General features: G+C 48.0%; 1 protein-coding gene across 18 annotated transcripts in view; it reads right to left on the bottom strand.

The window, feature by feature from the left end:
- UBR5 (ubiquitin protein ligase E3 component n-recognin 5) overlaps window positions 1-20,720 on the bottom strand; it is a 2,064,863-nt gene that overhangs the window by 1,325,187 nt on the left and 718,956 nt on the right. For all 18 annotated transcript variants that reach the window (XM_086966085.1, XM_086966077.1, XM_086966080.1 and 15 more), the window contains one exon: window positions 11,702-11,794. In XM_086966085.1, the coding sequence (XP_086822211.1) occupies window positions 11,702-11,794 (93 nt within the window). The remainder of the gene's footprint in view (window positions 1-11,701; window positions 11,795-20,720) is intronic.

The raw sequence follows: 20,720 nt of genomic DNA on the forward strand, positions 1-20,720 counted from the left end.
GGGAAGGTCTAGAAGGGTATTTATCGTCTTGTGGGACATGAGGTACATAAGGGGTGTTGTAATCATCCCATGGAAATGAAATTAAATGAAATTTGATTTGCAAAGCGCATGGCTGCCCGAGAGCGTCCCAGCGCTGCAGAACCAAGAGCAGAAGACTGAAGAGGGTACCGTTAATTAGGGCTCATTGGGAAAAAGAAAAGTTTTAAGGAGCTTTCGAAACTTAAGATGACTAAATTCCGTTTGAATCATGGCGTGAAGCGTATTCCAAAGTGTTGCCGCGTTGAACGAAAATAGATGCCCCCCCAGAGCGCGCCTTCCTCACTCTGGGGACAGTGGCCAAATTTCCGAGATCAGAACGGAGAGACCGGGCGGACTTGTAGGGGCGAATCAGATTCCTGAGGATAGGGGATCCCCTCCCCTGAAGTAGCTTATGGGTTATACACAGGGATTTAAATTTTATTCTTTCGTGGATCGGCAGCCAGTGAAGAGAGCTTAGTGCCGGCTTAGCCGACGATCTTATTGAGGAGCCGGTAAGCAGCCTAGCTGCTGAATTCTGAACCCGTTGGAGCGTGTTAATGGTGGCTTCGGGTGCTGCCAGGAGCAGGGCATTGCTGTAATCCAGTCTAGATAATATTAGCCCCTGGATTAACAGGCAAGAGTGGAAGGACCTTCCGCACAGACCGAAGTAGGCCATAGCAAATACCTGCTGTTTTCTTTGCTTGCGTCCTAAAGGTCAGGTCTTGCTGAAACCATACCCCTAGGCTTTTAATTTCATTTTTAGGGGCAGGGATGTCACCCAAGCAGGGAGGCCATATGGACTTAGGTAGATATGTTAATTGGTGGCCCAGGAGCATGAGCTCTGTTTTTGCTCCATTAAGTTTGAGCCGGGAGTTGGTCATCCAGTAATATATTCCCGAGAGACAGGCAAATAGATTTTCCGAGCACCTCTCTTGTTGAGATAGCGAGACGACTAGTTGGGTGTCGTCTGCGTAAGTAACTATTTTAATCCCGAAGGGATTAACCACATCCTCCAGTGGGGCCATATAAACGTTGAAAAGGGTAGGGCTCAGTGAGGAGCCCTGAGGAACTCCACACTGGAGGGGGATAGATTTAGAGAGCGCACAGCCTTCCCAGATCTGAAAAGATCAATTGCTCAAAAAAGATGAGAGCCATTGCAGGGCCATGCCTGAAACTCTCACTTTTATTGGTCCCTGCTGAGTCATGTGCACCCCCACTTGTGTCAGAGTCTGTGTCTACATCATCGTTTGGATTAGGGGATGGTATAGGTGAATGGTGAGGTGGAGTAGGTGTAGGAAGAGAAACAGTATGGGTAGGTGGTGGAGAAGGCACCCTTAAAGGAGAGGTTGCAATGTCTCTCTTCTTTGGAGGAGGAGGTGGTGCTGGCGCATCAAGTGGTCTCTTTTTGGAACTGGGAGTCAATTGAACAGTCTTAGGATCCTGTACAAGAGTTTTTTTGTTAGGATCAGGTGTAAAAAGTTCCTCTGAATAGGGTAGATAATTCGGTCTCGAGGTTTTTGGCTCCGTAGGTTTTTTCGGCACAGAGTTGGAATCCGATTTTGGTTTAGACTTGTTCCCTTTTGAAATGTCCTTTACCGGAACCTGTTTAATCGGTTCCGGGAGTTTTTTCGGTTCCGAAGAGTGTTCTTGAGCTTTAGGCGTTTTTTTGACGGCTCAGAACGCAGTTTCGGCATCGATGAGCCGCTGCCAGTCTTCGGCGCGGTGTGCTTAGGTGTCGGAGCAATAGTGGGCGTGGTTGAGGAAGATGGCTTTTTCTTCGGTGTCGGTATAGGATCTGCACTGGGGATAGCCTGGCACGAGCCTGAGCCGCCTGAAGGCTTAATGGGCTTCTTTGCCGGGGCGTTGGAAGCAGTCTCTCGGTGTGCACCCAGGCCAGAAGGTGAGGGTGTGCCCGAAGCCTTTTTAGAGGGTGTCGACGAAGGGTTGGGGTCGACGATCTTACTTGCGACCCGTTGAGCTGGAGGGACTTCCTCGACGTCGGAGTCTTCAGCGTCTGAGGAGCTGGTACTCTCTTCGGCGTGCTGGTGTTCTGGCACATCGAGGCCCTCTTCGAAGATGTCGTCTGGGATCGAAGTGGACAAGCGAGCCGTTGTTCTTCGAGCTAGTCAGTCCGGGATCGTCTTCTTGGAGCTGAAGGAGGCACAAGCGGAACAGTCTTTGGCCTCGTGCTCCAGTGAGAGGCAAAGGTTGCACACTTCATGTAGGTCGGTGTGGGGAAACTTCGACCCACATCGAGGACACTTCTTGAATGGCGTTCTTTCCATGAGCCAGAAAGTAAGGCCTAGGTAGGCCTGAAGGCCTTGGTTGATGACCGGAATCTAAGACTTCGAAGTGGTGAAGAATCGCGTTGATGTGGAGCGCGATCAAAACAATACCGCCGAACTGGGTGAGTATTGCGCGCCAAAGGAAATTCTGTTGCAAACAGGAGCGCAGGAAACACATCCGAGCCCGGTGGCGGAAAAAAAGAATCTGGGGATGGAGCCGATGCCCATGCGCAATGTTGTCCTAAGGAGAAGTCACCTATCTCGTGAATTCCAAAGAACTTTTCAGGACAACAACAAACTAAAAACATCCGGGCCCAACACTAGGTGGCGATCGATGCACAGTGTGCAATCTGCAGCTCATATGCCTCGAACAGAGTTATCGGTTTTGGGGTAAGTTCTCGGCTGGTAGAGTGAAGGTCCGGGCATAGACTCAAGGGTCTCCCAGGGTCAGGTAGGTACAGTTGGTACACCCTCAGCGGCACAGGGACAACCCGGTGCAGAGGTACTTCAGACCAATGTTATCAAATGAGAGGCAGGGGGCCTTCAATTTTTTTTCAGATTACCCAGATGCGCTCCCCAGCCCTGAAGTGAGGCATCCATGATCAGGGATTGTTCTAGCAGAGGTTGGTGAAAGTGAACTCCCACCAGGAGATTCTGAGGTTGCATCCACCAGTGGACGGACTTCTTTGCAGCAGGAGACAGTAGAATCCAGTCGGTCCATCGACCCGAGGGTTGATTCCATTTATCATCTAGGTCTTGCTGTAATGGCCTCAACCTGGCGTTGGGCATGAGGAAGATACAGGAGGCCATTGAGCCCAGCAGAGAAGTTACTTGTCTCACTGATGGCTGAGGAGTTTGAAGGATAATGCTGCCTTTGGCCCTCATTGATGAGTCTTTCCGCCGAATGAAATACTTTCACTAGGACGGAGTTGATATGGGCCCCCAGATAGTGGAGTGACAGAGTCGTCTGAATGACTGATTTGTCCAGATTTACATGCAGACCCAGGCATTTAAGGAGGTTCATACAGGTGCAAAAGTGATCCTGTACCCTAAAGGAGATGATTCCTTCAACAGCCAGTCATCTAGTTATAAATAAACATGTAGGCCTTGACGATGTAAAGCGGCTGCTACCACTGCCATGCATTTTGTGAATACCCTTGGGGCTGATTTTAGACCGAAGGGTAAGACTTTGAATTGATAATGTCTTGTTCCTACTATGAAAAGTAGGAATTTGCGATGACGTGCTGTGATCGGAATGTGAAAATGCGCATCTTGAAGGTCCACCGAAAACATCCAGTCTCCTTTTTTCAAGTGCGGAAAAATTTGAAGAGACAGCATCCGAAATTTTTCTTTTTTGATGCATTTGTTCAGATCACGTAGATCTAATATGGGTCTGAACTGGTTTGGTTGGTCTTTTCTGGATGAGGAAGTATCTCGGATAGATTCCCTTCGCTCTCTGCGCTGAAGGAACCTCTTCTATTGCCTGTTTCTCAAGAAGGGTTAGAACTTCCGGACGCAGGAGGTCCAGATGATGTTGGCGGGAATTTACTGGAGGGGAGTCTCTTGAGGATGCACAAAAACGCAGTGCGTACCCATTGTCTAGTATATTTAGCACCCATTGATCTTTGGTTATGTTGCGCCACTCTTGAACATAATTTGTAATACCTCCTCCCACTGGAGTGCGCAACGGTGCTAGAGGAAGCGGTGACCCATTGTTTACCTCCAAGACGATAAAACCCCACATCTTTCATCTAATGTTGGAAGCGAAGACTGGGTGAATCACTTCTCCACAATCTTCGCAGATAATAATATGGCGCCCAACGAAAATAGGATGTGGCCTGTAGTGCCTTTAGATATTTCATTGGGAGAGGTGGAGAATGGAATCAAAAATAGTAAGGGCGGTAAGGCCCAGGGGCCAGATGGTGTCCCGATAGATGTCTATAGGGCCCAGCCGCAGCTTTGGGGACCAATACTTACTTTGGGACTCAACGCTGCCGTAACCACCATGATCCCACCAACATGGGGTGACACCATCATAGTCCCTATCTATAAAAAAGGGGATAAAGCCCTGGCAAGTAATTACCGGCCCATCAGCCTGCTCGACTCGTCTGTTAAAATCATGAGCAGAGTTCTGCTTTTCAGACTTGAGGAGTGGGCTGATGAGAATGGAGTTCTTGCAAACTCCCAATACGGATTCAGGACGGGAAGAGGGACCCTTGACCAATGCCTGAATCTAGAGCTGTTGATAGGCAAGTACACCAGAGCCAAATCCGGTAACATCTATCTCTGCTTTGCTGACCTTAGCAGTGCTTTTGATTTAGTTAATCACTCACTTCTTTGGTCAGTTTTGCTTGACATGGGTGCCCCGAAAGAAATTATCTTTTTTCTCGCCAGACTCTATAGCAAGCTAAAAACATGTGTACGATATGGTGCTAGAGGGGAATGCACTAGAAATTTTAATGTGAAACGGGGAATTAGGCAGGGTTGTGTCCTTGCTCCCCTTTTATTTACCCTTTTTATCAATGGGGTCGAAGCCGCCCTGAAAATTATTAAGGCCGATGCCCCACAGGTTGCAGGGGATAGTGTACCAGTTCTGCTAAACGCAGACGACGCGGTGCTCCTGTCACGGACACCCGTCGGTCTGCAACGTTTAATGGACAAATTCACTGAGCGGGAGCAGGAGACTGTTGATCAACAAGAATAAAACTCACACGATGATATGTGGAAATAAGGTGGGCAGAAATCACTCCTTCATAGAAGGGGTTAAAGTGCAGAATGTGAATAGTTTTTGTTATCTGGGGGTAACTTTTACCAGTTTTGGTAGGTGGGGGCATGAATTAATGAATGTTCGAACTAAGATGAGCAAAAGCTCTTATGGTATTTTTAAATTTGCATCTAAGCTGGGGGACAGACGTATCAAGGACATGCTGGAAATCTACAAAGCACGCAGTGTATCCATCGCCCTTTACGGGGCGGGGCTTTGGGGTTACTGCAAAACCGACTGTCTACAGGTTGAAGAAAATAATTTTCTGAAGAAACTATTGTGCCTCCCTAAGTCCGCTCCAACAGAGCTGATTCACAGAGAGGCGGGGGTTTTTCACCTGACTGAGCTCGCCTCACTTAGGCCCTTATTGCTTTATCGTGCAATTTGGCTTAAGGAAGAGACCGAGTTCAATCAACTTATTATCAGGGATTGCCTTACATTAGACAACTGTATGCTGATACCGTGGCTCAAATATGTTGTAGATTGTTATAAAAGTATCTTTGATATTAATTTGTTGTCAGAAAACTGTCCCCCTAGAGGCCTTGTGAAACAGGAATTTAAAAATATCTTTATGTTACATAAAGCCCAAAAACGTTCAGCAATAACCAATTCCCTCGCTACTGTTAAAATTTACAATAAATATATTTCTGTTGAGGGATTTCAATGTTATCTGAATGTTGTAACTAGGCCAACGCACAGGTTTGTACTAACCAGATTAAGAGTTGGCATTGCTCATGTATTAGTGGCCTTCCCTCATCCTAAAAACGCCCCTGTGGGCCCATGCCCATGTGATGGACATTCCAAACAAAGCACAATGCACGTTATGCTTTTTTGTTCCCTATTTCAGAATGTTAGGATCTCCTTTTTAAAACCATTATTTCTTAAGTATGGAGTTTTAAATGTGGAGGATGCTATTTGTTTGTTATATAACTTGGACCACTCCGATGTATGTTTTTATACTGCCAGTTTTATATGTAAATCGATGGCTTTTAGGAAAAGTATGAGTTTTTAATCATGTTTGTATTTTTAATTCTGTTGCCTGCGTGCTATGCTTTTGTGGTCATTTTTATCATGTACCGAATAAAGCTTCATGAACTGAACTGAACTGTTTTCCTGCAGTGTTTGCTGCGGAGGAGGACTGCTGCTGGTGTCCTCTTCCTCTGGAGGAGCGTCGGCCCTGGTATTGGGATTTACCCTGCTTGTGTTGTGACCATTGAGGGGTTTGAACCCTCTGTTGGTTACCTTTCTTATTGTAGGGCCTGTAACGCTTCCTGAACTCCTTTCTTTTCTCTAGGCCCACCACCTTCAAGGTGTCCAATTCTGCCTTCATTCTCACCATCTCTTCATCTGTGTGGGCCCCAAACAGAAGTTCCAGAAAAAGGGAGGTTCAGCATGCGCTGCTGCGCATCAGGCTTCAATGCAGTAAGACGTAGTCAGGAGGAACGAGATGCACATATGACGTGCGCATATGAATGAGCCGCCAGGGATACCCCATCTGCTGCCGTGCTGATCACTTGGTTGGACACTAAAGCGCCTTCATTAATGATTTCTGAGAAGTCCTGCTGATCCTCCTTTGGAAGTTTTTCTTTAAAACGTTCCAACGAATCCCACAGGGATCTGTCAAACCGACCCAATAGGGTCTTTGCGTTGGATACTTGCAAAGAAGATGCAGCCGAGCCACAAGCTTTCCGTCTTCAAGAGTCTTGTGCTCTACTCTCCTTACCAGGAAGAGGAAGATGCAACCACGTGAGTCTTCTTAGCTGTTGCAATAATCACCGAATCTGGAGGTGGGTCTGCTCACAGAAAAAAAGGATCCGATGCAGCTGTCTTGTATTTCTCCATGATACGCGCTGGAGCTGCTTTCGCCGAGGATGGGGCTAGGAACACATCCATTACTGGTTCAATGACTCCCGGTACCAAGGAGAGCAACGGTCTGGTCGTAGATATTTGATGTAAAGTCTCAAAGATAATGGATGTGGTCGTTTGTGTAGTAGACATGGTAATGCCTAACTTCTGCGCCCCCTGGTAAGCACGTCATGGAAAGTATTTACGTCATCAATGGGTGATACTCTGCTATGTGGACTATCCGTGAGGATAGGAGAGTAATCCCCCTTAGAGGAGTGCGTGGAGGATGACGACCAAGACTGTGTAGGTCACCCTTTGCGATGCCCCTGTGCTGACCTGCGCTCGGGGGATCTGCCCCGGTGTTCTTTGCTGCGAGCGGCGGGTGATTTGTCCACTTCTTGCACCAAGCGCTGTAATGGAGATTTATGCAATGGGCTGGAGTACTCTGCAGCTCGTTGAGTAGGACCTGCAGATGCTGACCGCCAATGATGCAGAGGTTGCAGCTATCTGGGAGAAAGATGTATAGAAGGGGATCTTTGCCTTCTCAGGGAACTTCTTGGTGGTGAACCTGCAGGCTCCTGAGAATGGATAGAAGCACTGCGAGATGACTCAATTGTCTGAAGGAAGCTTCGAATGGAATGCGAAGAGGCCCCATGGGTTCTTGAGCGCAACCTCCGTCACGATGAACGATGAGACATCGCTGGTGAATGCCTTGAAGTTGATCTACTCTGGGTCGCCATAATGGGAGATCTTGAACGCCTCCTCGACGTCGATCTTTCTGTAAGTTTCGACGTTGAGTAGTGACGCCGAATGCCTGGAGCCCATAGACCTTGCTCTTGAGGGTGAGTGCACCTGTGATCTCCTCAATGAGTGGTTCGACGGAGAAATCCTCTTCGACGTCGAACGTTCCCTCGACGTCTACTTTCTTGGTCTCGACGGAAATGTGACTCCGGTGAGGGTCTAGACCTCGACCTCAAACGTCTCTTCGACGCCTGGTTGACTATACCAGTCTCGACGTCGAACGCCACCTGGTTGACGTTCACGAAGAGGTATGCTTTGACGCTGATCGCTGATAAACCTGCGACGGCAGAGATTGAATCGACGTAGAGTCGCCTGGTTGACGTCGACAGAGATCTGTGCTTCGACGTCAATCGCTGGTGACCTTGCGACGACGGAGCCTGTCTCGACGTCAAACGCCATCTCGACTATCTGCCGCACGACGTTGGGCAAGCCTGCCTCAGAGATCGATGCCTCAGCGCCGATCGTCGCCTGATTGACGACAGCGGAGGTGACGTACCTGTGATCCTGGATGACGACCGGTGTGTTCTCGACGGCGACCCTGCCGTTGATGGTCTTCTCTTCTACGTTTTTGATGCTGAAGAAGGGATTCGAGGCGCCGAACCCGACGCCGATGGAGAGCACACTGGAATCTTACTTGTGGATGATCTCTCCTCCTTCAACAGTGACCTGCCTCTGGAGGAAGATCTTCTCCTCTCAGCCCGTCCATTGAGGAGAATCCTCTCTCTGTCCTTTAAAGTTCTTTTGCACAGTAGCTGGCAGTGCTAGCAGCTTTGTGGATCATGATCAGAAGGCAGACATAAAATACAGACAGAATGGGAGTCTGTTTTGGCCTTTTGCCACAGGAAGGGCAAGGATCAAAAAGGGAAGGCATTTCTGAATGAAAAACAATCCCCAAATCCCTCAAAAACAGTTGAAAAACACTTCAACACTCAAAAGATGTCGAAGTAAAAGAGTTTTACTCCAAAACTAGAAGTATTTTCAGACATAAATCAGAAAAAGGTAGAGCTGAAGTAGGGCTGAAGTAACCAGGGTCCTGTCAGAAGGAGCCGGAAAGAACAACTGACCAAACTGTCACCCCTGAGGCATGATGGGAAGCTAGGAGTCATGGCTGCCTTTAAGGCACGGTGCCAGTTTATTGTTAGTGTTTATGTGGGTTACCTTTTCAGCTTTCTACACTGATGTTTTCTCTACAATGCAGCCTATGTGCCGGCTGCCAATGTTTTCACCTTCCTTGCAGGATTACCTTTTCTGACGTATAATAAAGCAGTTTTCAACGCTTTATTTCTCCCTGCTTTACTGGAATGTATTTATGTGCAAAGACTTCTCTTGCAGCATTGTTCAGCATGTCTAAGAAAGGCTGCATTGTGTGTGTATATATATATGGGTCGGAGGTGGTTTCAAGGAATATACTCCTCACAGGATGGAAAGGAGAAGAGGCCACAACAAGGAACTTCACAGGAGCCGTTTAATTAGTGGACAGCGTGGCAATATGCATTTCGGCGAATAGCCATCTTCAGTTGCTGTTGCTGTCACGTGATGACCCCGCCTGCACCTTTAAAGTGTCCAGTACCACCCTCATTGGAACGTGAGTAAGCTCCCACCCCCAAGTCACATGTGTATTCAACCATGGTGGCACAAATGAGACTCCAACTCCCAGAAAACATCTCTTCTGGTGAGCATAGCTTGGGGACGGCAGACATAGTTCAGGGAAAAGATGCAGTGATGAAAGGAGGTCAGCACGCCAAAATGAAAGTCACACACACTCCCTTCAGTCCCAAACATATATATATATTCCACTCGCAAAGCACCCACAATTGGAGACCCACATACGGTGTGCAAATTCTTTGTTTGCCAAGCAGCTTCGCCATCCAACCTCCATCGTCACCGCTGCAGTCTGCCGTTAGTTTCCCTACGCGTTTCGGGCGCCATCGTTGCCCTTGATCACAGGAACGGCTTTTCTATGGAAAGGCGGCATACGGCATGACTTAATATACAGTGAAATGAGTCCCACCACATGGGCGTATCCGCTATTGCAGTCTGGTACTTGGAGTCTATGCCTTGGTTTTTCTTTAGTAGATGCTGCTGCAGTTTTTTCCTAAGTTGATTTAAAAGTCCCATAGTGGGTTGCTGTGTCCCACGGTGAATGAAACAAGGCTGTTCTTCCCCTCCTAAACACGCACATCGTTCCTTCTGCTCCGCATTAGTGGCTTTGCTGGACCTGCGCTTCTGCAGGAGGGGTCTCCGCGACCCAGGTAGGCCGCTATATAATCCACTCGCAAAGCACTCACAATTGGAGACCCGCATACGGTGTGTGCACATACACAAAAGCAGCATGCCTTCTTCATGAATCCTGCCCATCCTGGGGGAGGAGGCTTGGCACCTAGTCCCAGGATGTGGATTGTTTCCGGCCCCCGAGAGGAGCAGGCTCTCGACCCAGAGGTCCAGAAACATGTCTGGTGGTGGCAGCCTGCACAGCCACTCAGTCAGGTCACTGGTAGTTGGTCGAGTTTCAGGGGGCAATTTACATTAAATCCCACATTAAATCCCACACTGGCATCAGTGCAGGTTTAATGTGCCCTTAATGGCCATCTGCAGTTACAGGGCCCAGGGATGGACTTGGGCTCTGTAGGGGTACAGGGCTCATTCACCTGTACTCTCACCACTGGCATAGGGCACCCACCTAGAGGGGTGACTGACGTATGCCATGGCAGTGGTTTGTGGACATGGCACTCAGGGATGTGTGCCATGTAGACTCTGTTTTATTCTGCACCAAGACACGCAGTCTGCAAAGGCAGTGTGTGCATGTCAGGGTACAAGGCCTCTAAGGGAGGCACAATAAGTGGTGCAGCCCTTAGGGGCCTTCTCTGGTCACAGTGCATTTACCAGGGGCCGACAAGTGGCCAGAGAAGCAAATTGGGTCTAGGCTTCAATGCAGGTTTAGGGAAGGAACATAGAACCTGGGTACCTGATTAGCAGGAGCCCAGGGCACACTCAAATAACATCAGCAATTCAGCAAAACGTGAGGGCATACAATGCAAGAAAGAGGGCACTTTCTCACACACACACGTTTTTCAAAATGTTTACCTATGCAATGTCCTATCAGTCCATGTCCCCACCGACACAGATCCTGGAGTTTAACCCCCTTGAGGCAAAGCTCCTATTGGAGAACCTGGGTTAGCGAGCGGTCTCTAAGATTTACTGCTCACTGATGATTAATAACGTTCCACACAGTTTCATTGCTTTGCAACAATAGTGGGAGGCATGGGTGGGAGAGCTGGATGAAGATGACTGGTGCGATGCGTGTCAGGCCAGTTGAGAACTGGCCATCCCATTGTGCCTTCGAATGGTCCATATGACCAACTTGACCCACGAGATACTACGTCTAACTGGCCCAACCCCACCCAGGCTTGCTGTGCTCGATGCTCCCTTATCAGAGGCTACTTTTTCCACACGACCTGGACCTTTTCGGCTTTGAACTCCCTGCTGGGTCATAAGAGAGAGTGAGCACTCTATGGTCATAGACCGATGTATAGACCTTAGCCCCAGTACTGCATAGCTAGGCCTGGTGGAAGGATGAGGTTGGAGAGGGCATTCATCAGAGTGACTACCTTGGTGGCCAAGAGAGACAGTCTGCAGCTGGAATTCACCAGAAAACCACTACAGTGACTATGTGGGGGAGGGGTTTCGATCGGTGTGCCCGCAAGGAGCAAACACTGTATGGGGCAACAGGGTGCCCCAGAAGCACAACATTATTTGCGAAAGTGGTGGATGCATCATGGACTAGATGTGGCCTCTTAATACAGTGTTTTCACAGATTTAATTCTGGGTAGTTTGTTTTTGTTCTACTGTATGCTACTACTGTTGAAAAACAAAAATATGGGCATTAAAAAAAATATCCAACTAACTAACCAGAAAAAACATTTACGTTACTTTTCAACAAAAATGTATTCCACAACCCACAGCTGCTAATACAGGATGTGCCTCATACCTTGCTTCTTACTGATCCTAATGTCACCAACTGAACCCTCAGTGAATTTGGTCCTAGTCCCTTATCCAGTCCATCTTGAAGAAAATCCAGTGTCTGAAACAGAACAAGTAAAATAAACTTGCATGTGAATAGCCAAGCAGAGATTCTCTAGGAATAGTTCAATAATTTTGCTATAAACAGGATATAACATTTTAATAAAAGTACATAAGAGTTCCTAAAAAAAGCAGTTGCTACTGAAATATGTACAGCTCTTCATTGAACAGACTTTCAGGCAAGTTCAGGGCTAGCAGACGAAAAGGCACTAAAAAGGAAAGGACTGAATGATTTTCTTTAACAGAGTTGCTTTCACGTCTGCTAAAAATAGTTTTCTTCTCACGAGTTGCTTTGTTGGAGGCAGGTCAAACCAAGCTCTAATGTTGGGAGCACCTTTCTATATTGGGCTCTAAATGTCTTCGTGAATTGCTGTTGTGCTCACGCAACATTTTAGAACTTTTTCCACATAAACAACTGTCCAATTTTAAAAGTTCAGACTTAGATCAGTGCTTGCTCAACTCCGACATTGTACACCAAATCGAGGAATGAGATTCATATTCATCATTTTTACCACTGGCCTGTTGTAGGAAAGTGGTTCTCTTTTGCAGTTAACACCCTCCCCTCCCCCTCCACACACACACACACACACACACACACACACACACACACACACTTATTGCCAGAACACTGATGCATTTTAACTTGATGTGCCCTGGGTTCCTGCCAACAAGGTTCCCAGGGACGGTGTTCTTTCCCAAAACTGTACCTTTGTACCCAAATTAGTATCTCTCTGGCCAAATGCAAGTCCCTTGTAAAAGGTACAATGGGAACCAAGGGCACTGTGACCAGGGAGGGCCACTATTGGCTGCAGCACATTTTGTGCCACCCTTAGAGGTCCTGTACCTTACACACACACACTGCCATTGCAGGCTGTGTGTTCTGGTGCAGGGAACAGTGAAGAGTCAACATAGCACACATTCATGTGCGCCATGCCTGCAACCCACTGCCTATGGTATAGTTAAGATACCCCTCTAGCTGGGTGCCCTATACCAATGGTGAGGGTACAATTGCATGAGCATTGTACCCCTACAGTGTCTAAGTCCATTCTTAGATATTGTAAGTGCAGTAAAGCCATAAATAGTACATGGCCTGGGAGTTTGTCATTACGAACTCCACAGCACCATAATGGCTTTACTGAACTCTGGTAAGTTTGGTAGCAAGCTTCTCAGTGTAATAAACCCATACTAATGCCATTGTGGGATTTATTAAACCATTGTAGGAAGCTGGCTCTGTATATACGACACCACAGTGAGCTATAGTGTGTACAGAGTCAATTGGCACCCCAAAGGAAGGCAGAGGAAACAGTAGATAGCATCTTCCTCTCCATCTGTGGTAGTGTGGTCAAGCAGTAAGGCTTTCTCGGAGGGTAGTGTTAGGCATTTGTTGCACACACTCAATCAGTAAATAGTCTCACACACAAGAACTGAACTCTAGGCCAATTGTTTTTATATCAAAATATGTAGTTGTTTCATTTTAGAACCAACAAGGTATCAAAATATACTTCTCAATATGAGTGACTTTAGGTAACTACTTTGCAAATAGGCAATAGACTTTGTAAGTACAATAGCTACAGTGGTTGCAATAGGCAACACAATTTCAAACAATATAACATTGAGCTCAATGGATTTTTCTAAGTAAATGCAATTGATTACTTTTTGGATTACTTTTTTAACCACAGGACTGGATCCTGGATTCAGTCCCGGGACCTACGTTGTAAACAGTTAAGTAAAAGCGTTTTGGTTACAGTAGTGATTTTTAACAAATATAATTGTATTTTTAAAGTTGACACTTCGAAACTTTTCAGTGAAAACCAAGCAATGTTATCCTATGGAAATAAATTCAGGTTACTGGTAAGTACAGTTATAATTACTTTTGCGGTTCAGTGCTGGGCTAAAAGTTGCAGCACTGGCTTCTCTCCTGATCACAGGTGAGCATATCGGAATTCGGTATTCGGGTGATTTTAGATGAATATTTTACAGTTTCAAAACTCCACACTTAGAAGAATTTCCAAGTGAAACTAGTCAAGGTTAACCTTTGGAAGGAAAATGAGTTATCAGCTTTTAGGTAAGTACTCAACTGGTGGAGTTAAGGTTCTGGGCATAGGCTCAGGGGTCTCCCAGAGTCGGAAAGGTACAGTTGTTGCAACCTCAACCGCACAGGGGCAGCCGGGTGCAGAGAGAGAAGGCCCAATGCAATCCTATGGAGGGTAGGGGGCCTTCGGTTGGTGGCTGCTGCCTAGCAGGCCACACGGCTGGGGGAGCTGAGCTCCTGGTCACTTACTCAGGGCAAGTGGGGAAGTAAAGTAGAGTAGTAGTTGCACTTTCAGCAGCTCTCGGGCGGCTGGGTGCAGGGTGCTTTTGAGCCGTTGGGCGCTCAATGTTATCCAATGGGAAAGTTAAAAAGTGAACAAAGGCTGAAGACTCTGGGACGGACGGAGAAGAGGTAGGTACCCCAAAGGAAGGCACAGGGAGCCTTTTGAGATCGGGAAATCTTACCCTCAGCTGGTCACGGTTGGAGGGGTCCCTGGTTCTGAGGCTGCAGGAGTCGTCTGGTTCATTGAGGAGGGTCTTTGGGCATTGGACTCCGGGTCACAGTCGCCGGGGGACGTCGTCGTGGTCTTGGATCACTCAGGCAAAGGCAGGGCTCGGCGGGTGCAGAGTGGGATTGGATTCTGAGTTCCTGGCTAGCACCAGGGGTGTTGCTGTTTGAGCAGAACCACTGCTCTTGGGAGTCCCAGTCTTTTTAGAGGTTCCAGGCAGGTCCTCTGGGGTTTGAGGTGCTGTCCACAGGAGACGCCGAGTTTCCCACTTTTTGGTTTATTGCTGAAGTTGTTTGACTGAGTGTGCCCTTTGCAGGCTGCATGTCATGCTGCAGAACAAAGTGAAGAGTCGACATGGCGCACATCCCTGTGTGCCATGGCCACAAAACCACAGTTCTGGCATAGATCAGTCACCCCTCTAGCAGGGTGCACTATGCCAGTGGTGAGGGTACAGGTCCATGAGCCCTGTACCCCTACAGTGCCCAAGTCCATTCTTGTGCATTGTAAGTGAAGTGCTGCCATTAAGAGTTTATGGTGCTGGGAGTTTGTCATTAAGAACTCCACAACACCATAATGGCTTTACTAAAAACTGGGAAGGTTGGTATCAAACTTCTCAGCACATTAAACCCACACTGATGCCAGTGTGGGAATTAATGTAAAATGTACAACAGAGGGCATCTTAGAGATGCCCCCTGAAACTCGACCAACTTCTAGTGACCTGACTGAGTGGCTGCTTAGACTGCCACCAACAGACATGATTCTGAACCCCTAGGTCAAAACCCTGCTGCTCTCGGGGGCCTGAAACAATGCACATTCTGGAACGAGGTGCCAAGCCTCCTCCCCCAGGATGGACAAGGTTCACAAAGGGGAAGCTTCAAAGGCTTGCCACCTATACGAGCTTCCCCAGGCCACTTGCTGCTTTCAGCAACTGGTCCCCACTGGTTCTGACCCCCACTTTGGGCAGGAGAACCGGCGGGAAAAACAAGTGAGATAGAGAGGTGTACCCACCTCTGCACACTCCAACCCTCATGTGGGGGAGGCAAGGTGAAGCACAACTCCCAGTCCCCGCGATCTTGCAGATGGGAGGGGGGACTCAGCCAACCAGGGACAGGCTCATCCACCTCCCACTGGAGGGTGGCATAATAGGGGGTGTACCCACCCCAGAAAAGTACCCATTTTTTTGCCTTTTACCTACCTGTAACACTCCTAAATCTAGTATTTAGGGGCACCCCTAAACCTTGCTTCCTCAGACAAGAAGAAACTACAAGAAGAAGGACCGAACAGCAGCTAACAAGAGGAAGACGCCCACTGACTTGTCCCCAGCCCTACAGGCCTGTCTCCACCTCGAACCTGCTGCTGCCAAATCCCGGTGTGTCCTGCAGCCAGCAACCTCGAAAACCCCAAAGGACCTGCCTGCCTTCAACCTCAAGACTTTGTCTCCCTTGAACACCGGATTCGTTCATCTGCAACCTCTGGTCCCGGCCGGAAACCGCAAATGAACAATAGTTACTTACCTGTAATCTGTGGTTCTCCAGTATTGGTGTCTTTGATAGATTCACATGCCGGAATCATTGTAGAGTGGTAGTCCCACGGTTCATAACAATAGCAATAAATGTGCATAACATAGGTGTATCTTAGGTATATTAGAACCAGGAAGTAAAATAGCTAGAAGTTAATAGGAATTTGTTTTCCACTCACATGACTGGTCCAAGTCATTATATACAGTCCAAGCTACAGCAGCCTCAAGATTGTTCTCCTCAGAGGTTCAGGCTCTCAGATTTTCTAGCACAAGTGTGATCTAGAGTAACAAACAAAAAGAGCATAGAAGAGACTCTGAGGGGAGGTGGGTGGGTTGCATGTGAATGTATGAAAGATAGCAATACTGGTGAACCACAGATTACAGGTAAGTAACTATTGTTCTTCTCCAGTATTGGGGTATCTTTCATAGATTCACATGCCTGAATCAGAGCAGAAAGCAGTAAATCCAAAATACTTGTGTCTCTCTCTCTCTCTCTCTCTATTATACATATATATATATATATATATATATATATATATATATATATATATATCCCTATATAAAAATATAAATATATTTATCCATAAACAATCATATAAGACATGTACGTAAGAAAATACCAAAGAAGAGGAGGGAAGAACAGAGGCTCACCTTTCTTAAAAAGATTACGGAGAACCGCTTGTCCCACAGACGTGTCTGCATTGCTGGCAGCCTCCAGACATTAGTGCTTACTAAAGGTGTGCCTGCTGGACCACGTAGCAGCCCTATAGATTTGATGAATAGGCATGTAGGAGAGTAGGGTCTGCAATCCTATGATCACCCAGATTTTTTTGCTTTTGTTTCACTGGTTTACGACTTTCTCTGGCTGTGGGCCTGCCAATCAGACCCACAGCCTGGCTGTTCTCTTTCTAAATTACCTCATGTACCCTAGGTGCATCTACCAATTGATACTGGGCCACCTTATCAGACCCTGTAACTCAGGGCATAGGTGTACCCAGGGCTGCCAGGGGCTGCAGCACGTATTGTGCCACCCCTGGCTGGCCTCCTAAATTTGACACAACTGGCTGCATGACAGCTGGGGCAAAGTCGTGTAATCACCCTTTGCTGTAGGTGTAGTATACCTATACCTAACCCTAAAATGGACACACAGATTCCTATCAGTCACTCCTATGGCAGGCCTTGACAATCCTGAAGGCAGAGTGCTTGGAATCGTGTGAGATGGTGCTCTGGCATGAGCTGAGCCTGTCTGCAGCTTGCGGAATCAAGTCCTAATAGCTGTTCCATGATATCGCATACCATATACTCTTAAGTGCATTATAATCCTCGCGGTTAAATGCTATCTTTGGTATTGCTTTATCAAAACATGTCGAGTAAGGTGTCATACGAATTGGAATACTAACCCCTCGCCAATTCTGGCGACGGGGTTAGCATTCCACCCTTCTAGAGGGACACGACATGTATGTAACTGTGAACCCCGGTTAAAGTTAACTGAAGCCTCAGCTCCACAAAATGGATGCTGCCACCACAGACACGAGTCTGACCCCCTACAGCTGGGAGTCCTTCCAGCGAGGGGAGCCTGGACAAAGGGTTTCCTGTCAGGGGCGGTGCTAGCACCGTCCCAGACATGGTTTTGTGTATCCTGGGTAGGCAGGGCTTTACAGGAAGGTGACTGCTGAGTGGCACCCCGGTGCTCACTACGCATAGGCCGGTCTGAACCAGTTCCAGGGGCACACCAGCCCCTGGCCTGGGGAAGTCCGGCATGGCTGAGGGGTGTAACCACCCCCCACCTAGTCCCACCCATAGGCAGGACCTAGTCACCGGGTCAGCCCCCTTTTTTAGTATAAAGATGGGAGCGGGCCCCCTGTTAAAATTAGATCATCTTTGGAATCAAGATACCCCTTTCTTCGAAAGGACTTCACGATTTCTTCTTCAAGATTCTCCCTTGTGGCTAAGGAGTAGTCACCCTGCATCCGCAGGCACCATCCTAAAGAACACTGCGGTCTGCTGCAAGTCCTTCATCACGAATCCGACGACCCAGCTCGACGAGACCCGGCTTCCCTGGCACCTCTGACCTCTACTCACCTCTACAGCCCAGCTGAGAACCGTGAGTGCGACGAGACCTCAAGGGACCGACGATCGCCAAGACTGCACGACATCTTTACTGCAAGCCCACCGTGTCCTCCACTGGTGAGTGCTTTGGGGTCCGAGAAGCCCCGACCCTGCGCAGCTCCAGCACCCAAGGCCAGCCTCCCTGCATCTCCACGATCGGCGTGGGGCCCTTCTGCTGTTTGCTGTGCACCGCGTTGTTTGGCTACTAGCCGGCTGGCTTGTGGCCTTCTGAACGACGCCCGACGACATTTCTTCTGCTGGCCTGGTTGCTCCAGGCTGGCCCTTGCTTCCTTTTTCAAGAGAGGCACCCCGGACCCTCCTGGTCCACTCCAGACGCCATTTTAGGTCCACCGCGTGGGCTTGAATTTGCCAAGGCTTTGTTGCCCAATCCTGGGTCCAGCGACGCCGACAGCTTCCATCTTCGTGGGACAGCTCGATCCTCCATCCTGGTCGCCGACAACGCCTCCTGGTCCGTGAGATCTTCGAGCTCCAGCGTCCCCCACTCACCTTGTCGAGGTGGCTACCATCCGGTGCCCTCCTGGTGCCCACTGACTACTGGCTAGTAGTCTCGAACTTGGTCCCCTCTGCTTTCAGGTGTCATCTATCTTCAAGATCCAGGCTTGGATCCAACTGAACTTTCTTCACTGGTCACCGGCCAGCATCTTTTCTTCCGGCTCCTGGTCCGTCTACGAGGATTCCCGACGTCTTTTCAGACCTATGCAGCTGCAGCCCCTGGGCTAGGTAACTTCGGCATTTCGGTGCCCCAGCATAGCCTCACTATCCAAGGGTCAGAATCTATCTTCGTTTTCTCCCTACCAGGTCGGGTTCGCCCGAGAACACTAACTTTCTAATTCCTAGCTACCATAGACTTTTGTCCCGCATCTCGCGTGAGAGTGCACACACTGCACCCGAGTCCCCTAGGCCTCCTAGACATAATCTAACGATTCCCTAGTCAAGTCCTAGCGATTCCAAAAGCTATTAGTACTGTACTTACCTGCTAGGAATTTCGCATTCCACTTTCAGAGTATATGGTTTTCCGTGCCCCTCGGGCATTTGTATATACTGTGCTAACTTAAGTATTTTTGTAAGAGTTTTGGTTTGTGCTTAGTACCCTGTCCTCATAAAGAGTACAGGGCTGTTGTGATCTTTAAATAAATAACTGTTTATTTTCATAACACTTGTGTGGTGTCCTTTCACTTGGTATTCAAGGGGTATATGTGTGGTAAACAGCTGGCTTAATGCGCCCTCTCGAGTCTTTAGCCTTAGACTGCTCGTATCCACGCTACTAGGATAGCTGGTCTATAAGGTTGACTTACAACCAATCATCAATAAGGGTTGCTGGACTGATACATAGTGTTCACTAGAATAGTGAGCACTGCATATCAGGCCACCTTCTCACATTGGTGAGCAGCGGTTGGGATTTGAGCTTGCTGTAGTTTTACCACACGTATCCTAAGAATATCTTGTTGAAAGATCACATAAGTACTGTTAGGTACACATAACTAAAGCTTAGAATACTCTGAGTTCTACTGAACCAGCTGTTGTAGCTCCTCAAGGCTTAGCACACCTTGGCTGCAACTCTTAGCAAGGGATCAGTAGGTAAACACATAGTGTAGGTAGGTGCATCACTTACACCACACTAGAAACAGTATGTCGGACAAAGGAGGAAACACTGAGGTTCCCCTTGTGTCAGTTGACCCTCCACAGGTCATCCCTTCAAGATATACTGCGCTTAGCTTCCATGAGTTACGACAAGTGTGTACCTCTAGGAAGATTAAGCAGGGGTCTAACCCCACAACTGCCTTTCTGATTGGTCTCTTAGAGACTCATGATGCAAGGAGGGCTGGTAACCCAGACCCTTCTAATTCAGATGGCAACATGCCCTCCTTACAGGGTCCCTTTGATGCCCAGGACCATCCTCTTCAGGAAGCAGATGATGCTGATGATGAGGATGATGATTTGGTATCAGGGGATGAGGCAGAAAAGGAACAGGTAGAAGTCAGCAGACTAACCAGGTCCAACTTAAGCAGACATGAGATGGGCACTAGGGGACCCTTGGGGCCACTCTCAGGTCAGCTTAACATTGGGAATGGACGAGATAGATCTCTATCAAGAGGCTCTATCAGATCCCTTCATACCAATGGCTCTCAACGTTCCTCTCAAAGGGGAATGACATCTCCCCAGAGGAGAATGTATGAAGCTAAGGAAAAGGCAGCCAATCTGAGGATTGAAAGGGAAGAACTTGCCCTGGCCAAAGAGAGGCTTGCCTTTGCTAGAGAGCAACAATTGAGTGGGACAGTCCCCACTGGTGGCAGCATTGTACCTAGCAATAGGGAAAGGAGTTTTGATACAAAACACCTTGGTAAGATAGTGCCCCCCTTTAAACAAGGGGATGACATCCACAAATGGATTACTGCTTTGGAGAGGGCCTGCACTGTGCAAGGTGTTCCCCCAAGTCAGTGGGCAGCTATCTTGTGGCTCTCCTTTGAGGGTAAAGGAAGAGACAAGCTCCTCACCACAAGGGTGGAGGATGCTAATGATTACCAAGTCTTGAAAAATGCACTGGTTGATGGGTTTGGCCTAACCACTGAGCAGTACAGGGTGCTGTTCAGGGATACCCAGAAAACTCAGTCTCAAGATTGGGCTGACTTTGTAGATTGTGCCACTAAGGCTTTTGAGGGCTGGTTGCTGGGCAGTAAGGTTACTGATTATAAAGGATTGTACAATTTGATGATGAGAGAGCAAATTTTAAACAATTG

This window comes from Lissotriton vulgaris, chromosome 4_1, assembly GCF_964263255.1.
Source record: "Lissotriton vulgaris chromosome 4_1, aLisVul1.2, whole genome shotgun sequence".
Taxonomy (NCBI): Eukaryota; Metazoa; Chordata; class Amphibia; order Caudata; family Salamandridae; genus Lissotriton; species Lissotriton vulgaris.